This window comes from Ammospiza caudacuta, chromosome 9 (assembly GCF_027887145.1).
Source record: "Ammospiza caudacuta isolate bAmmCau1 chromosome 9, bAmmCau1.pri, whole genome shotgun sequence".
NCBI lineage: Eukaryota > Metazoa > Chordata > Aves > Passeriformes > Passerellidae > Ammospiza > Ammospiza caudacuta.
Genome location: NC_080601.1, coordinates 9,686,212 through 9,705,578, shown reverse-complemented (window position 1 = coordinate 9,705,578; position 19,367 = coordinate 9,686,212). Strand labels below are relative to the sequence as shown.

Here is a 19,367-nt window from a genome sequence, read left to right as displayed (position 1 = left end):
GTATAGATCTTAATTTTTGCAACAGCTTTTCAGTTAAAGAAGCTGAAAAATTGAGAAAAACATACTCGAGGAAAAATAAGAAACAGCAGCTAATTGATGAAAACACTTGTCTTCTATCATTTTTTAGGAATAACAATTAAGCAGATTGTGGTTTTGATCAAAATAATGGGGTAGCCCATAGTGCAGGGTGCTGTTAGTGTTGTAGGTCATGCCGAGCGTTGCATTCCTCTTCTTCATGGCATTCCTTCCCTCCTCCCTGCCTGCGAGCTGCTGCCAAACACTCTTTCTCTGCAGCCATTGTTGCTGGTCAGAACTGTTGAATTCTTATTCTTCCCATGTAGATAATAACTTCCAGGGCTTGTGAAGCCAGAACACATTGAATAAAATACTGGAGCTGGAATGTTGTTTTGATTTGGTTTTTAGAAACAACTGTTGGGGCTTTTTATTTTCTTTTTTCTTTTTTTTTCTTCTTTTTTTCTTGTTGGTTTTTTTTTTTTTTTCCCCTCTTAGACAAGCAAATGTGAGTAAAACTCAGCAATTTTCGGCTCAGATAAGTAAAATTCAGTCTCTTGTTCCTGGGCATAAACAAGTCATTTGCTGGACTCAGGAAGAGATTGTACTTGCCCGTGCAGAAGGTGTGTTCAGTGGGCACTTTCTCTCCTTATCTTAGTGCCAGATGTGTCAGCCTCTCAAAGAGACATACTGCCATCCTCATGGAGGGTGGGGCATTTGATCATGCTCATTTACAGGGGACATTTCCAGCAGAAGGCCTTGGGTGCACAGAGGAGTTGCATGTAATGATTGCCATTATAAAATGTTAGAAGCTTTCTGGAGTTTGAGCCAAGCAGCAGAGGGAAGTGAGTGAGTTGCTGTGCACGTCAGATGGGGTTTTTCCCTGCCTTCATGTTGCAGACAAATGTTATAGATTGTTCTATTGACTCATCAGATTGTGGATATTCAGCTCTTCCACCCCCATCATTATAGTCTTGAGAGTCTCAGCTTCCTCTTGCACCCAAGCCAGCTGATGGGTTTCTAACTGGCAGTGTGGCTTTTCCCTTGCCAGATGTTCTGTGGGGGATGTTATTTGACAGAGGAGACCCAGGCACACATGAGCATTAGGTCTCTGTGGGTTTGGGTTGCAGAGGGAGCCTTGCTGAAGCCCTGGAGTCACTGAGAGAGCACATCTCTTGTAGTTGGGGAAAACTAAATGAGCCATTCACAAATACTCCATGAACCCCTTTCTCTCTCTTCTGCTTTCCTGACTATGTTCATTGCTAGTGATTTGGGTGTTTTTTATGTGTAAAAGCTTTGCATTGCACTCCCATGCACAGAGATTTGTGTGTGACTGACTCAGCAGTTACTTGGGAATGTTCTGAAGTGCCACAAAACCCATTGTGCTGTCTGGAAAACCTGAAGAGTCCTGATGCCTTCCAAATTGAAAAGCCTTTCCAGGCTACCCAAAAGCAGTTCTGCTTGACTTGGTCTGGTCTGAGGAAAGTGTCTTCTAGTTTATGGTTAGATTGGTCTTAATACACTGAAGAACTCAAATCTGAGTTCATGGATGCCAGTCTATCATATAGTTCTGTATAAAGTCTGATATGAGGCAGCACCTAATTTTCCACATCCCTGGCAGGCTATCAAAAGATGGCATTTGGAGCAAAAAATCTTTCAGGACTTTCAGGTTAGCCCTGAGCTTACCTAAAATGTTCTTCACTAAATCCCTTCTGAAAAACCAAAACACGTATACAAAAAAACCTCAGTAACTCATCCAGTCTCTACTTTTCTAGTGTTAGATGCTCTTTTTCCTTTCACTACAGGAAAGCTGTATGAAGCCTCAGACTTGAAAAAAAGTAAATGAAATTGTCATGGTTTGTTTCAGCTGGTAATTCTAACTACAGCACCTGTAAATGTAATGCTCATTTATAGGCAAAGTGCTCAGATGACATTTAATCCAAAACTAGAACTGTAGTGCAGGAATACACACGCTCATGATTCAGGACACACATACATTTTCAAACTTGAAACTGTACAGCTAAACTGGAAATTGAATTATCTGGAAAGCAAATGCTGAGTAAATCTCCTGATTTTTCCTTTCTGAATCCCATTGGCCCTTCCTTGCTTACTGGAGGCAGTTCCCAGACTTCACTGGCCCTGCTGCTGTTTGACTTAACCTTGCCATTCATCTCTACAACTGGATCTCAAGGGCATCCATGTTGTTTTAACCAGCTCTCTCCCAGGAGGAGCTACTGGCTGTGTGCATCAGCTTCAGCATATCAAGACTGTTCAGGTGGCAGCCACCTTTCAGTGACATCCTTGGGATGCTGAGGAGTGCCATGGTACATGTGTCCCAATTCAGGCATTGCCATCCCTTCTTCCTGCCCTCTCCTGTTCTCCTTTGCAAGGTGGAGTTTCACACACAATTTCAAAGGCTGAAAAGAGGGAGAGGGGAAAAAAAAAAACCATTAACAACAACCAACCAACCAACAAAACCCAAACACAAAATACGAGCACTGGAGAGGGCAAAATTATCTCTCTGTCTACCAAATCCAATGAAGAAATACTGCTTTCTGTAAAGGTGTTTATAACCTCTGCAAAGCTACCATGTGGCTGCAGATTCATGGTACAGTGGATGGCAAAAGCTGGAACAAAGCCAGATTTTAAGATTTTGGGCAATGTGTTGCTCTGCACCCTGCTGTTTGGAGCAGGGTTTGTGGTGGTAGCTGCTGGTGTGCTATAGGGAGGTAGAGTGCTTCAGTTGGGGCGGTGTTTTCTTTGTTTCCCTGGTAAAAGGGAAAGAAAGGTTTTGTGTGCATTTTCAGCTGATTCATTTATCATTAATACAGTTCCTGTTTCCAGTAACTGTTTTCATTTTAAAATAAGGCAAGGCTGCCAGTGTTTCAGTAAGTGTTATATTATATATTCGTTAGAAAACTTCTGTTTTATTAATGGGTATAATAATGAAAGTGCAGTTTTCTGAGTAGAAGCAATGACTGTTTTTATTTAAAGCATAGCAGGCATCATATAATGCCAATGAATACGTTATTGTCACTGTAGGCATGGCCGGTCTAGACCTGCCTCTGATTGGGTTATTCCAAATAGGCCCAAGCACTTCATAAAAATGTCTTTGTCAGCCTAGTTTTCCTTCCAAACCTATTCATCTCTGTCAGTTTTTAATATTAGTACCAGGCTCTTGGCTATAGTCCATTAGTACTGTACTTAATTGCTCATGTTACAGATGATTACCAATATAAAAAGCATTAATGTTTTCCCATCATGGGACTGTTGCTCTGTGCACGACTTGGACCGTACAGAGCTTATAAGGTGTTGTTGTTTTGGTCGTTACTGTCTTCATTAATGTTCCTCTAATGATCTTTCACCATCACAGAGAGGCAGAGGTGTGTGGTTGGTGTAGCTGATTCAGCCTGCAGCGTTCCCTTGAACCTCTCAGAGCCCTTGTCAGTACCCTGCATCTCTGTCTTGCTTATCGAGAAACCCTCAGAAACGGCTCCTTTTCTGCGAAGCACTCTGCCCCATGCTGTCTTCCCCTAATAATGCAGATGTGGTTTTCACATGCAGGGTTTGAGGTTTCTTTTCGCTTTTACACAAAACACATGATCGGCAGCTTTGACTTTCTGGTGTGAGCAGTAGGCTGTTTTCTGCAGTGCTGATGACGTTGTTGTCGGGGATTTTTTGTAAACACTACACCACTGCTCCCCCCTTCCCCCCCAAAAAAGAACCAAACCAAAAACCCCAGCCTGCTTGTTGGCAAGGTATAAAAAGTTCCCAATAAAATACATTGAACAAAACAGAAATATTCGTAATTACCTGTTGGGGCCTTTTTCTGTCTCCAAGTCTGGCTGTGATTCATCTTGGTTTCCTCCAGAGCAAGTCCCATGCACAGGCTGTGCACAAACACAAACACACATGAGGGGTTTGTGCTGTGCAGGGTATGCAGTAGCTCTCCTTGGCTTCTCTGGTGGACAGACGTGTTGGGAAGCATCATGGCAGGCAGCTGCAGGGTACCACAGACCTGTGGCTTCCTGGCCTCTTTGGGTGCTGCAGGAGGCTGGGCTCCCTTGGGATCTCCAGCAAAGATGGACCTAGAGAGCCCCATGGCCCAAGTCCTGCTCTTCAGCAGCATGTCTCCTGTGCTGGCCCTCACAAGTTACTAGCATTTCAAAAACCAGTCTGTCCTGGGCAGACACAGCTGGAGAGGGATTTATTAGACCTTGTGCTCTTACTAAATTGAGGCAGCTGAGTGGGAAAGTATTCTGCAGAGATACAGCCACCTGGAACTTGAGGAGGAGACAGGTGAGATGGGTTGTGTTTCTTCACAATGGGGTGGCAGGTGGCTGTGCCCACACTTTGGACAATGACCTGCAGAGGGTTTTATTCTGACTATGAGTGTGGCCCCTGGGTACTTGCACATCTGCCAGGGGGCTAACTTCAGGAGATACAGTGTGTTGTACAGTTCAGAGCCTATTCTGCCATTTTTCGTTCTAAATCTATCACATAAAAATTATATATGATCACAAACACAAGGCAGGTCAAAATAGGTCCCTTACACAGTTTCCCTTTAACAGCCATAAAGTCTGTCTACCCGGAGGATATTGTGCAGTAATTCAATATGCAGGAGAGCCCTGTGTTCCATGCAAATGCTGTTTGGTTTTCTAAAGGGTTTGGATAACTTTCATAACGTGTAAGCATTTCAGTGGAATTTTGCAGGAAATAACAGCCAGTCGTTAGAGGGAACAAAAAGTAGGGGGCTAGTGTAGCATCTGCATGAAATTGCTTATGGTTATCTTTTTATACACATTGTAATTAATAGAAGGTTTTGATTTACACTGTTAAGTGTGAAAACATCCCCAGGCAAAAATTAATCAAATGTTATGTCATGCTGTAAACTACAACTAGCTCTTTGTTTGACTCAAAAAAAACTTGCCAAGCAACAGTTTTCTCTCCTTGTTTTATTTTTGTCTTCATCCCACTTCCCTGCCCCCCTCACACTTCAGCTGGTCCCAGACTCCCAGAAAACTTCACAAGTTGCAAATTGTCTCCATAGTTTTCCATCAAGCACAAATTTAAGCCTGAAGATAGATGAGGTGTCTCAGTTCTCTCTTTATTTTCCTAGGGTTTTGGTTTGGGTTTTTTTTCTTTTTGATAAATAACAAGAGGTTTCTACTTATGATTTTCTGCCCTCAGGGCTTTATCATTAAGATTAAATAACTGTACTCTCAAGCATACCACTGAACAAACATCTTTTCAATTATGTAACAGATGCTTTAACAAAGGAACTATTGAAAATTCAGAAAGCTTCCCCCCTCCCCAAAATTTAAAAAGTATCAGATGACAGAGGAATGTAATTGTTTACCATTAAATCAGATCCCTAGCTGTCCTTTTAAAACATCTGAGAACATGCACTTTTTTTCAAAATTTCTGGGGTTTCAGCCTCAGCAACTTTTAGTGGCCATTGCTAGAGTCAGCAGGAGTCCTTGAGTGCAGAGTGCTGGACAGTCGGGCAGTGCCTTTAAGTGCCTGCAAGCAGATGATCTCTCTCCTGGTGGGGAATTGTTTTCCCACCTACATCCTTCCTTTCACCCAGGAGTTTGTCCCAGCAGAACTGGGGCATGCTGAGTGCTGCCCAGTGCTGCTGGGGGTATTGTCACCCAAGCAGAGAGGCCCTTGCCAGGCGTGCCCGCCATGCACGTGTGCCTTGGCACTGACTGGGTGCCCAGAGCCTGGGGGTGCCAGCAGTCCAGCTTGAAGTCAGTGTCACCCATGGCAATCTCATTCCTTGACAAGCCTCTTTTCCCTGCTGGGAGCTGAGTAGCCCCAGGAGAGTGCTGCACAGTGAGAGGCGTGTGCCATTCTCTTTTGCAGGAGCAGCACTGGTGAGTAAGCACCAAGATCTTGTCCCTCAGACTGCCCAGCAATGCTGGGAATCTCCACCTTGTACTTTAGGATTCTGTTAACATGAAAGAGAATGCCCATGGTTTGTTCAGCTTTCTGCAATACAGATGTAATTCAGAACTCCCAGGGACGGTCAGCAGGATTTTGGAGTCCTGCCAGGAGACCTGAACCCCACAGACAATGCAAAATAGCATCTGTAAGCTTGTTCTGAGCCTAGGGACCAAGCATTGCAGGGACTTCATGGACCTACCAAACAAAATGCATGTCTGCCTTTAGATGCAGAAATGGTGACTATGGCCAAAACAGAGTCTTGTAGTGGTTTTGGTACAGTGATCTTGGAAAGCTGCTCTGTGTCCACCACCCTTCCTTTGACTCTTTTCCATGCTGTAAATCTGTGCCAAAGGCAGAAGACTGGAGTTGTTCATCTCCCCCTGCTGAGCCCTAGGATCAGGAGTGCCTGAGCTTGCCTCGCTGGGCTGTGCAGTTAAATTAACAGCTGTGTTTGTAATGTCACTAATTTCCAGTTTACTTAAAACGAAGTGTCTTTGAATTCTCTTAGAGCAGCGCTGTTCCCACCTTTCAGCAGTAAGCCATTCTCATTACCCACCAGCACTCCCAGTGGGCTGTGAGGAAAGTTGTTGTTGAAAGGATGAAAGAGCCATTTCTTTAAGGAAGGAAAGTTCTTTGGAAAGAAAATTGAACTCCAGCATATTTTGTCTTTGCTGATATAATACATGCCAGTTTTGTACTTCAGACAAATGCAAATAAAGCCATTGCTATTGTGTTCTGCACAAAAGCACGTGAGGCTTGCTTTCATAACCCCTGCATTGTACAATGCAGTCCAGGGAAAGCAGACTTCAGGAACACACTGCTTCATTTCCTGAATGTATTTTATATTCCCATTTTGGAAAACAAGCTGAGACCTTAAAGTTTGGGTTATTCCTCTCCCCTCTTCGCTGGGAATGTGTCACTGGTGCCCAGGAGAGCTGCCTCCTGCTCCTGGTTATCCCCACCAACTGATTGTCACTGAAGGTTTCCCTTCAACGTTGTTTCCCTTGCCTGCACTGGACCAGTGCTCAAAGATTTATTCTTTTGAAAAGCAACAGCATAAAAAAGACAAGACTTCTCTTGGGATCAGAGCTCAGACATTCCTGCTGGTCCCTTAAAACTGCTGAATGTTTTGCCACTGACTTTCTAGGGGAAAAGAATCAGGTTTCTCTCACTGAGGTTACTGATAGGGGCCCATTTTCACCACAGGGGCTGTCCCAGCCCTGCACTCAGACCCTGTGGCTGCAGGGGCTGTGGGCAGCTCTGCCCAGCTGCTGTGAGGACATCCTGGAGCAGATGGGTGCCCTCTTGGACTGAACAAACTGGTTGTCTTGCCCCCCAGCTCTGGTAGTGCCTGCAGAGGAAGGAGTTGGAGCCGCCATAGCCTTATGTGCTCAGGAGAAAAGAGTTATCCAAATTCCTACCACTAAAGAGGCCTATTGCCTGTCCCTTTTCAGCATTTTTGAAGCTCTAACAGCTTAATGTTCTCATGATTTACATTAGCATCTAATCCTTGCATAATCTCACTAATCCCTTGGCCCCAAGATATCCATTGGCAGTGAGTTCCACGGGTTAACTGGTGCTGTATTCATTTGGTGGAGCAAATTTAAATAATTTTTCATTTCTGTTGCAATTAGCCTCCTTAACCTGGCCAAGGATGTGAATGGGGCAACATCTCCCAAGGAGTGGACTTTGGTATTTAAGGCCTTCCAAAATTATTCTTGTGGCTGAGAGGCTCCAATGCCTCCTATTTTGTGTTGGGCTTGGATCCCTGGAGAAAGTACAATGATCTCAATGGGAGACATGCTGAAATATTTTATTCTGCCAGAAAGAAAACAAAAACAAACACTGAAACAGCGATACAAAAAAAAAATTTTGTAGGGGTTGTGCTGAGTTGCCTCCTTCCCTCTATCACCCTGTGTGTCCTGGGCATATGGTTCCTCCCCAGCCCAGAGCCCTGTCATATCCATACACAGTAGGGAGAATTAAAGAGGAAACTGGCAGCCTTAACGTTTAATTTCCTTCCTCTTTCTGGGCTGGTCAGATCCTTTGCATTATTGTAACTATTTTTTTTATCATGCCTATAAATAGATGTGCTCTCATGTGTCCTGTGAAGCAGAGTCAGGCCAAAAAAGTCATTCATTCTGCATAATCAATACATGTAGTGGTTACTGGCTCAGATGAGAACTTGTACTGTTAGTTCTGTAGCTGGGAAAAAAATGTTGACTAATAAAGATTAAGGGCTTTTTTTTTTTCCTTTTTATGAAATGCTAATGATGAAGACATGTTTGATATACTGTGAAATACATTTCTCTAATGTGAAGTTTCTGCTTTTTGTTGGGAAAGAGATTTAGTCCCTGGAGGATTTTAGAATTTGTAAATATAAAATTATCTGCTTCAGTGTTTTTTAAAAAAAGGTTGGCAGAAAGCCAGCTTACTTACATTACTGTAATAGATTTGCTGACCTCTGACATCTGCTGCAGAGAAGTACATTGAATTTTTCATAATATCAGATGATGCAGATCTAAAAACTCGGTACACTGCACCATTATTTAATTCAGGACTTACTAAAGGAAAATCTTTTTTTAATAGCAGTTTATACGTGATTAAACTTAATATTGCCGATTGTAATAAATCAGGATTAGTATAGTACTGATTTGTTAATCTAACTTGTATTGATTTTAAGTTGCCTTTATTTAAAAAAAAAAAAGAAAAAGAAAAAAAAAAGGAAAAATACTGGCTTTTCACAGTGACTGAATTTAATAAGAAGCCCTGTGATAGCAAAGACTCCCCTACTGTTTCTGCTCTTGGCTGGAAAATGTTATTCTTGTATTATTCCAGGAAAAAAAAAAAACCTCATGCTGCTAAAAATCTGCTGCCTGTGGAAAGATTTTTTTAATACACTAGTGCTTACATATTCTATTTATGTTAATTGACTTATAAATAATACATTTTATTAATGTTAATATTGGAATCTTGATCATGATAAAGACCCTTTTATTTGGTCTTCTCTCAGGCTTTACAAGTAAATATTCTTTAGACCACAAAATATTCCCCCTCTTTTCCTTTTTTATGAATACTTTTATACTTCCCCCCCTGTCGGGAAGTACAGCCACAGTTCAAAGCGACTGAAAACATAATTGCTGTTTCCAACACGCGATACATTTGAGGTATCTGGATCCAGTTTTTTGGACGTTGTCTTTACCTCTCCTTGCGCAAAGATTGATTAAATCTTACCTGCACTGCAAATATTTGACCAAGAAAAAAATATCTTGTGCTGGTTTCAGACATGTCACATTCTGCTAAACTATTTGGCTAACAGCAGATCGCATTCTTCCGGTGTTGGGCAATATTGACCTTAAATTGGCTAAGCCGGCTGCTTTCATGGCATGTGAGCCGGCTGCTTACATGTTGAGAGAGCTGTATTAGCTTTATTACTCCTGTGCTATAAAAACTTCTAATAATCAAATGATAAGATCATATCCTGTGGGTAATTGTGTTGTACCATGACAGGATAACTGAAAAAACATTCAGTGAAAATTGCAACCGACGGAAATCTCTACGTGAAGAGGCAATTGCTGCTGTTGCTGGGCTCGGTGCTGCTCCCTGGGGTCTCGCAGCCCGCGTTCCTGCCCGGCTCCTCGCCAGCCGCCCCCCAGAGCCACCTCGGCCAGCACTCCTTTGAAACGAGGAGGGGAAAATCCTAGAACAAGCCATCCTTGTGTTTTGACTCAGTTTTACCTTAGTCATGCCGCCTCCCCGATACACGAAACATTTAATTCCAGATTTCCTGCCACTGGCTCCAGGCCACTGACCGGCTATGTGAAATGTATTTTTACTGCTGTCGGCCTGCCAACTGCTGAGCTCAGTGAAAAATAACTAAAATGAAAACCTTGTACTCCCACATGAACCCTTAAGATCAGAAAAGGAAATTTAAGCCACGGTTACTAATTAGCACCCAAGCTAATGAGTTCTGGTGAGGTGCAGAGGCAGGAGCAGGAGGAGGAGTTTGGGTCCCGCGTTACCCTACAAGGCTCAGCGGAGAGCACGCAAGCAGTGATTAATCATGTTGGCCCGGGCCTTGCTCCTGGCCCGGCCATAGCCACTGGGTTAATCCCTCAGCATCTTCCAGGGAAAGGCTCATTCCTGGGGCTGGGAGCATCTCTGTCCCCCATGAGGCACCGGACAGCGGCTGAAACCTTTATGGACGGAATATGTAGATTTTTAATGGGCGATGCGTTCCCATGGAAACAAAACAAAGTCAAACACTCCCCTCGCAGTGCTAACAATTACTGTAATAAAATGTGTTTTTATTAAAAGCGATTTTAAATACTTAACACATGGCAGAGCAGCCTCAGCACTGCCCTGTGTGAAACCCAACCTTGCCTGTAAGTGAAATCCAAAGTGCTTTGTGTGCAGCATGAGGAGGAATTCGGTGTTTTCACCAATATTTGTGCTTTGCAAATGAAATGTAGCAGCCTCAAGTATGAACGGGATTATTTTTTTCTTCTTCTGCTTAGTTATGCTTTTTTTTTATATAAACATTACCTGTAATATTACAGTGGGAAGCAGGTATTTGGCAACTACGTATTATTTTGCTAAGTTTGCATAGAGGGAGCAGTTTCCAGTTTTAGCAGCTGTAACATGTTTAAACTCAGTTTGTAATGGGATCTGAAGATGAATATTCCCTGTGGGCTCTGCTTAGCTTCATTACTGGAGCCCTGCCAAATTCAGGGCTAGAAAGTATTATTCACGCCTCTTTGCACATACCATGTCAGAGCATGCTCAGTTAATGAATTTTGTTTCTAATATAGCATAAATTAGGTTTATATTTTAACATAATTTATGTTGTATTTTATTAAAATGTAAAATATTATGATCACGAGCAATCTAATTCTGCTCTCTTAAGCCCAAACTGTGTTTGAACATCGAAGTATGTAAATCAAAATTGCATGCTTAGAAACTGATTCTAGGATAACAAACGAATATCTGAACCAAAGAGGTTTCTGCCTTGGAGTCTTAGATTAAAGATAATTAAGGATTCCTGGTATTTGAGTAGATCTATGTTGTTTATAAGCAAAGTACATTTTCTTCACAGAGTCAACTTGTCTTTTGTTTCTAACAGATTATGTTTGCTGTATTAATGTTCATATTTGTAAAGTCTGAGTCTTATATTAATCCCACAGTGAGTCATTAATCATACTAAAATGCATTATAAAAACTTTAATCACTGAAGTTGAAACTGAGATTGTAATGCGATCCATCCCTTTTAATTATATCAGTTATTTTTCCTTTCAGATCAAGAATTGCAAAGGGAAAACAGAGAGATTAAAACTCAGTGTGTTTGATGCTTTCAGGGGAGGATATTTTTTGTTTGTGTTTCTTCCTTGTGTTTTTAAAGCAATTTCGTGCACTTTGTGGCAGACAGCTCCACAGTGTAAAATTCCTTCATATTTAACTCTTCTCTTCTCCCCTTCTTCCTAAAGAAGGGCTCTGGTGACTGTCACTGCATGGGTGCCTTGCATGGACGAGGCTGGGTGGGTGCTGTGCCCAGCTCTCCTGGCCCCTGCCACGTTCTGGCACTCGCCCTTGCAGTCAGGGGAACCAGCAGCCTGGAAATTGTGTAGCTGTTACCCAGTTGGTTATGGCTTTGTAGGTGTTTTCCTGGGGCTTGCTGCATGCTGTTAAAGTCGGGGAGGGAAAATAAAAATAAATGGTGGATTTTTTTTTTTTTAATCAGTCTAAAACATAATGGCTGATATTCTCATCTGGTACAAATTGGTGTAGCCACGCAAACCACTGTGAAGTTGCTGACAACTAATCCACACCAACTCTTTAACTCCACTGAATTTATTCCACATTATAATCTTGCCAAATAAATTGATTTCTTATACTTGGATTTATAGATGTAGAGTTTAAACTGTTGCTTTCATGGCACGGAAGAAAATGGATTTATTAAGTAAACTGCTCACAGTAGATACATTTTTTCTTTGCTAGAACAGCAAAACCTGATCAATTATTTGTTCCTTAATCCCCTAGATTAATCCTGCCATATGAAAGATTTATTAAAGGAGAGGAAGATAAGCCACTGCCTCCAGTGAAACCTCGAAAACAGGATAACAGTTCCCAGGAGAGTGAAGCAAAAACAAAAGTGTCTGCAACAAAACGCATCAAAAATGAAAACCAAAAGAACAAGAAGGAAAAAGATAATTCACAGAAACCCCAAGATGCATCTGAGGTCTGTTGCTTCCCTGCTTTTCAGTTTTTCAATTAAAAATGCACAGCTTTAATCACATGAAATCCAGTGATAAAATATATAATTTAAACAGGAGAATTCCAACCAGTTGGCCTTTTAGTTTGCTCAGCAATGGAAATCCAGCTGTTGTGATACTATCTGTGCTGGGATTTTGCTGGGCTGCGAATGGCAGCCAATTTGCTCCATATTGCGCAGTGGGGATGGCAGAGGACCAAGCTCTGGATCTGACTAGTACCAGTTCTGCTCATTGTATTATACAGTGGTCACCATTAACAGATCAGCAGCCGCCAAAGGGAAACCACACAACTACCACAGTTATTTCCTAATCTAAGTATAGGGTGCGGGAACCTCTAATATTGTTGATAATACTGTGGTAACTGTTGGACACAGCTGATTTTTATAATGGTAACCTCTGGATCAGCCCTTCTGTGCTCACAGATGTATGCATGACTGAGAAAACATACTGCTCCCTAGGATTTTTATTATATTATACCAAGTTTCTTTTTGAACTGAAAGGTCACATCACCTTCCAAGCCCTGAGATCGACTTCCCTCTCCCAAGCAGTAGATGGCTTTCAGCTGAGGTTCCTGTTCAGACATAATAGGTTCCTGTGGTGTCACTCTGCTTCACATGGGCAGGCCCCAGTTTCCACACACAGCCACGTTACTTGCAGGCATAGGACAGCCCTGTAGAAGAGAGTTTGTGTTCACAGCACAGGGTAAGATTGATGGTAGAACTCGTATTTGTCTACAAATAAGAGTAAATTTCAAGTGTTGTTAAGTGATGCAAAATCAATGGGGTTTTTGCTCCAGTGTTATTTGAGCACCTTCCTTTGCACATCTGCCCACTCTCTCCTGTGCCCCTCTCGTACTGCATGTGAAGGAGGTGGTGAAGCTCCTCACACACAACCCCTGCAAAACATGTTGCTTTTCCTGTCTCAGTCTGCCAGATCACAGCAGCCTTCAAGGCGTTGCAGTGAAAGTAAGTATTTAAAGAATGTCGAAACACATGATGTGCCCGGCAGACTATGGCTGCTCCTTTGACTTCACTGTGTCTGGCAGGTACAGAAGTCCTGGTTCTAAACTTGTTTGGAAATTGTATTGAGTCAGCTATCAACAATCCTCCTCTTCATTGTTTTAAAAAAACAATGCAGGTCCTGTAAATGCAGATGCCTCTGAGATTCCATGTACCCAGTTTTGAGAACAGAAAATTTGGGGTTTCGTGTCCCACTACCTCGTTAAGTTTACAAGGACAATTTAATCTCTCATCCAAAGAAGAATTTGTGTTTTAAATAACAGTACCATTAATATGTAATTTAAGAGCAATCCCCAGAAAGACTTTTTCTTTTTTCTTACATTGTAATTTTAAAGTAGAGAGAGCCCTGTTTGGGTAAAATTAAAAAAAAAAAAAAAAACACATCAAGAGAAGAGTGTGCACGAGCGTGCTTCAGTCACTGGAAGTTTGCAAGACAAGTTGCCCAAAGCAAGGAGAAGTGAAGTGAAAGCTTCTGCTCCCTTCCCTTGTCATTCCTTCGTCCCTGACTATTTACTGAGGGTCTTGGATCAGGAAGACACATTACACACTATCAGTACCACTGCTGCTATGCCCAGCATAACAAGTCAGCAACAGAGCAACAGCGTTCACTTTGAATTTCCTTGCTTTTGTTGTTCCCTATCTCAAACTTCCTGCTGTTTAAACTGAAGTTATTTTTGTATGGATTGCAGGAAGAGTTCCTAATCTGCGCTTATCGGAAATGTAGGGAGCTTAGACGAGACAATAAAAATGTACAATTATGGCAGTTCCCTATTGTAAAATGGCATCTTTTGTAGCAGAATTAATGTCTCCTCCCTGACTGGGGTGGAAGACATGTCCTGCCCCTATTTGATCAAGGCAGGCTATTAAGTATCTTGACCTTCATGTTAGTCACCATACAGGTCAGTGATCACACTGAGCCCGAGCGGTGAAGGGGCTGCAGGGGGGATGTTTCACCCCTGGGTGGGTGTAGGGCTCCAGAACTCATCTGTGCTTTGCCGTATGGAGGGCTCCATGCCCAGGATGTGGCTCTTAACGGGGGTAGCAGGCTGGAGATGTTCAGCTCCTTTGGGTGGAGCAAAATCCAGGTGTGCTGGGGCCAGGCAGAAGGTTGCTTGTCTCTTGCACTGCAGCCATGCCTTGGCAGTGGAGCCCCACTCGTGGGCCCTCATCCAGGCACAGCAGTGATGGGGTATTGCTCTGAGGGAGAGCCCTATAGCCACCACATAAACATCCCCAACCAAGCCACCGCTTAAGCCATTTCTGCATGTGGCCTGGAAACTGTGAGCTGGAAAAGCATAATCCAGTTACAGATATGTGGTGGTCTCAATTGCATGTTCAACTCATGCACCATTAGAAGTATGCAGGGAGAGAATATAACTTTAATTTATTAGGATTGCATTTGCCTTTGTGCTCTTCACTGTTTTCCTGCCATCACAATGACATTGTCAGTGTAACAAGACACCAGACAAAATGCTATTAGCCTTAGACTGCACATTTCCTCACAATAGCTGAAGCTTCAATCAAAGTATTGCTTAACAGAAACAAAGAGCAGAATGTACAGTTATTAAGTATGATTCTCTTTTTTTTTTTCTCCTCCTTGCTTCGCTCATCTGTCTGGTATTTGCCTGTAATTTTATAAGCTCAAGAGACTAGCGATGTTACTTTGTAAAGGACCTAATGATGGTATTTGGCTGCAAAAGTCAGCTCTGAGTTTAAAAAGAAGAAGTTAGGATGACTAACAGACACTGTAACTAATAGGCCAACCAAACAGACAGGAATATTTAAAAGCAGCTGTGAAGAAATAAATCTCTGAGAGGGTTAGATTCGTTAGGACCGTCTCCAATTCCCTGCTCCTGCAACAGACCATAAAGCAGCATTTAGATGATAACTTTCTCGGTGCGTCTTATCTTTACAATGAAGGAAGAAAGAAAACAATAATAATAAAGGAGTCGCACAATGCTGCTGTTTTATGACTGTCTTCTACCATGACATGTCAGAGGAGAGTGACAGCAGTTTTGAAAAGGGCTGTCAGTCAGCTGGATCGCAGATGGGATGCTCTGGTGACCTCTGTGGGTCACAGTTCAGGCGGCTACATAATGGGATGAATAGTGGGAATTGTGCACACACGCTGTATTAATGGGGGAGCAGAACGAGCCACGGTCCCATTGACGAGAACGTATAAAAGCCATGTTTGTAATAGCAGGCACACACACACTTACTGAATGTTGACAACTTCATTTTAATCCGTTAATAAAAAAATGTGTGTCCTAGTTAAGCTGTGGCAGTGATTTGCTGCCTACAATAGGGATTTCTAGTATGCCATTTCTATCATTTTCACACTTTAATGCAGAACTGGGTGTGAATGATCTCCTGTGTGATCACTGAATTTTAAGATAGCTATGAGGGAGAGACTTTAGGGAAGGAAAAGCGTAGGAATAGTGTGGTTTTCTTGGGTGAAGTTGGCTGGTAGGAGAAATTTTTATAGCCTTATTGTTTGTGTCATGAAATCTGCTCTTCTGCATTTGCCTAATTAATTTTAAAAGAGTATATAACCTCAGCATTTAGCTATCTGATCAAGCCACCAGTGCCTGTCATCAGGTTACAACCATCTGCTGTTTGGAAATGCTTTATTGTAACTCTGACAGGGATGGTGTATTTTTTAATATTTCCTGGAGATACTTCTGTTTCTTAGAGTCCAGTACCTGATGTTAGAGCCTTCACATGCCAGCAAGGTGGTTGGCAAGTCCTTCTCTAAAAGTAGCCAGCAGCATACTTGTATAACCTTACAAACAGGCTGCCAGAACATACTGCATTCTTACTATTGTCTGTTGAATCATTTCATTAGGTTTCATCAGAACAAGAGAAGGATCAAGAATCAGCAGACCAGAAGAATTTCCCTGAACATCCTACAGTGGGAGAGGTGAAACAACCTATGCAAGGCCCTCCATCTCTTTTACCAGAGACAGCTCGGACATTGCCTCTGGAGAAGACAGACATGACAGAAAACAGCACCAACAGTGAGAAAGCCAAGGAGGAGGTTCAGCACTCGTCCTCTTTCTCGAGTGTTTCTGTGCCTGCAGAAGAAGACGCTGTGCTGGATGCCACTGTCACAAAACGATTACACCCCTCACCAGATGCCCTGGAAGACACAAAGCCTGAACAAAAACTACACAAAGCTTTTACTGACAGCCTGGAAAGTGAACCTCCAGAAATGCCCTTCACAGCTTTCCCAGTCCATCTGCCCACTCAGAGTGACATGGAAGATGAGAAACTGCCAGGGATGGCCGATTACATCGCAAACTGCACGGTGAAAGTGGACCAGCTGGGAAATGAAGATATCCACAATGCACTAAAGCAAACACCCAAAGTCCTGGTGGTGCAGAACTTCGACATGTTTAAGGAAAAGGAGCTGCCCGGGTCCATGAACGATGACTCCACTTTCAGTTACACACCATTGCTGTACTCTAAAGGTAATCCAGGCATCATGTCACCCCTGGCAAAGAAGAAGCTGCTGTCACAGGTCAGCGGGGCCACGCTCTCGTGTAACTATCCTTATGGTTCTCCTCCACCTTTGATCAGCAAAAAGAAACTCAGCAGCAGAGATGAACTGTCCTCAGGCGTATCGCAAGGTCCCCATGCCCCTAATTCTGATCCTGTAGCAATTAACAGGCCCTCAGTCATACAACATGTACAGAGTTTTAAAACCAAGGAAGAAAGGAAGTCAATTAATAATGTTTTTAAACATGACATGCTAAGTAAACCGGATCCTCAGCGCTGTGATTTTTCAAAACATCACCTCAGTTCTCTTGCCGAGTCATACCTACCGAAGTTGGATATCCAGGACTGCAAAGATAAAATGAGTGAGAAAAGGGCACTGCAGCACTCCCATGTGCCCACTTTCTTGGCAGATTTCTATTCATCACCTCATCTGCACAGCCTTTATAGGCACACAGAACACCACCTTAATAATGAACAGACATCAAAGTACCTCCCCCGGGACATGTTCAGAGAGTCTGAAAATATTTCTACTTTTACTCAACACAAACACCAAGAAAAACTAAATTTAAATTATCGGCCGTCTTTGCATCAGCAAGAAAAAAAGACAACAGTGGAGACCTCTTCAGATGATCAGCCAACAGATTTGAGTCTTCCAAAGAGCATACACAAACAGACTGCAAAGGTTCCAGGCTCCAGTCTCCCTCACTCATCCACAGCCCAGCAAGAATGCAAAGGGATCTCCCCGTTCCAGGCTGGAGGCAGCCAGGCGGTGAGCCTAGACTGTAACCCCAAAGCTTGCCGTGTGTCCCCTATGGCATTGACAGCCCCAAAAAAACACAGCGAGTTGCTCCACAGGTCTGGGAAGCAGCAGGCCCAGAGGCTGGAGAACCTGAGGAAGATGGAGGGGATGGTGCATCCTATCATCAGCCGCAGAACGAGCCCTCAAAACGTGGGGGCTGCCCGGCCTCTGAAAAGGAGCCTGGAGGATTTGGACAAAGTTATTTCTGAAAAAAAAATCCGAGCTGTCTCTCCTATTCACTTACCAAAGGAGACCCCGGCAAAAGACAAGGTTCCCGACCAAGAGGGGGAAGGTAGCAAGTCAGTGCATGGCCTCCATTCTGGCAGCATGCTGGAAAGCCACAAATTTCCCCTGTCAGCCCCCATCTTCCCAGGCTTGTATCCGGGAAGCCTGTGCACAGGGCTGAACAATCGCCTCCCACCCGGGTATTCTCATCCCCTGCAGTACTTGAAAAATCAGACCGTGCTATCCCCACTAATGCAGCCTTTGGCTCTTCACTCCTTCATGGTGCAGAGACAATTCCTCACATCCCCTGCAAACTCCCAGCAACTGTACAGACACTTAGCTGCAGCAACACCTGTAGGAAGTTCCTACGGTGACCTTTTGCATAACAGCATTTATCCTTTAGCTGCTATAAACCCTCAAGCTGCATTCCCACCTTCCCAGCTATCCTCTGTACATCCCAGCACAAAACTGTAAACCTCCCTCGCTCACAAAGAAAGGTCTGAGGAGAAAGTTCAGTTAGCCACATTCCTCCCCCTGTGACGATGTCTTGCAGATTTAGCAATCTGTATTTTTGTCAACCAGGATGCAGTCGTATCCTGCCTAGAGGAACATCTTGGAGTTGGATGGAGACAGGACTGCTTCTTTAATTCTGGCTCCCACATCAGCCCCTCATCCCTTATCCCTGCCCTTGCAAAAAAGAAAACCAAGCCAAAAAAAAAAAAAAAAAAGCCAACAAAACAAAAAAAACAAGCCACATAAAAAAAAGAGAGAGAAACAAAAACACAGAAAAAAAAGAATTTTTTTTTGATTTTGCGTATGTGTTTTCTGAAAGGACTTGAACATGGTAAGAGCAGATGTTCAAAGGGAGCCGTGGAAACGCAGGCCCAGTCCTGAGCTCACTGAAGCCCCAGTGAGGGCTGTGTTTGCCTTTCACTGAGCCAAGGACCGGAGGCTGTGCATTGTTGCAAATGAGTCAAGGACTTCAGATGAACCTGGAAAGGAGAAGTGGGCCGAGAATCTGTACAATCAGTGGATGTGCTTTTTTGGGTAACTTTTCCTGACTTTTAAAGATTCAATCAATGCAATGTATAGTAAAACGGCAATAGATTTTTTCATTTTAACACTATTAGAACAGAATGGTAAACACTGTTTAATTTGACTGTACATATCCACTTCATAAACTACCAGTGTCACATTTGGTCACAATAATTTATATAGTTTTGTTTGTCCAGTATATTCTGTGCTCTTTGTGTTTGTTTTTCTGTTTTGGGTTCTTATTTTTTTTTAAATTAAACAGTATCATTTTATCTGCAACTTTTTTAAAGGCTGTGGCTGTCCTAATTTTTTTTTTTTATTACGTGTTTGTAATTTTTCCAGTTTCTTTATACTTTGCAGCAGCGTTTTTGTTTTGTTTTTGTCGTAACGTTTACTGTTTACAAACTGAAGCAACTGGTTCAGATTAATCTTAATGGTTATAAACATACTGTAGGTGATGTTATGGTGCAAGGATGTGAACAAGGTTCCTTTCCGCCCGGCCCACCCCTGTGAGGTGCTGAGCACCTCTCACCCTCCTGTTGTTTCGATGGCTCCTAGGCT

At 42.9% G+C, this 19,367-nt stretch overlaps 1 protein-coding gene across 1 annotated transcript in view; it reads left to right on the top strand.

Moving 5' to 3' along the window:
• The window catches only part of ARID5B (AT-rich interaction domain 5B), a 113,209-nt gene extending 94,124 nt beyond the window's left edge, over positions 1 to 19,085 (top strand). The window contains exons 8-9 of the mRNA XM_058810470.1: positions 11,998 to 12,196; positions 16,095 to 19,085. Coding sequence (XP_058666453.1) covers positions 11,998 to 12,196; positions 16,095 to 18,245 — 2,350 coding nt within the window. The 3' untranslated portion in view covers positions 18,246 to 19,085. The remainder of the gene's footprint in view (positions 1 to 11,997; positions 12,197 to 16,094) is intronic.
• The last annotated feature ends 282 nt before the right edge of the window (positions 19,086 to 19,367 follow it).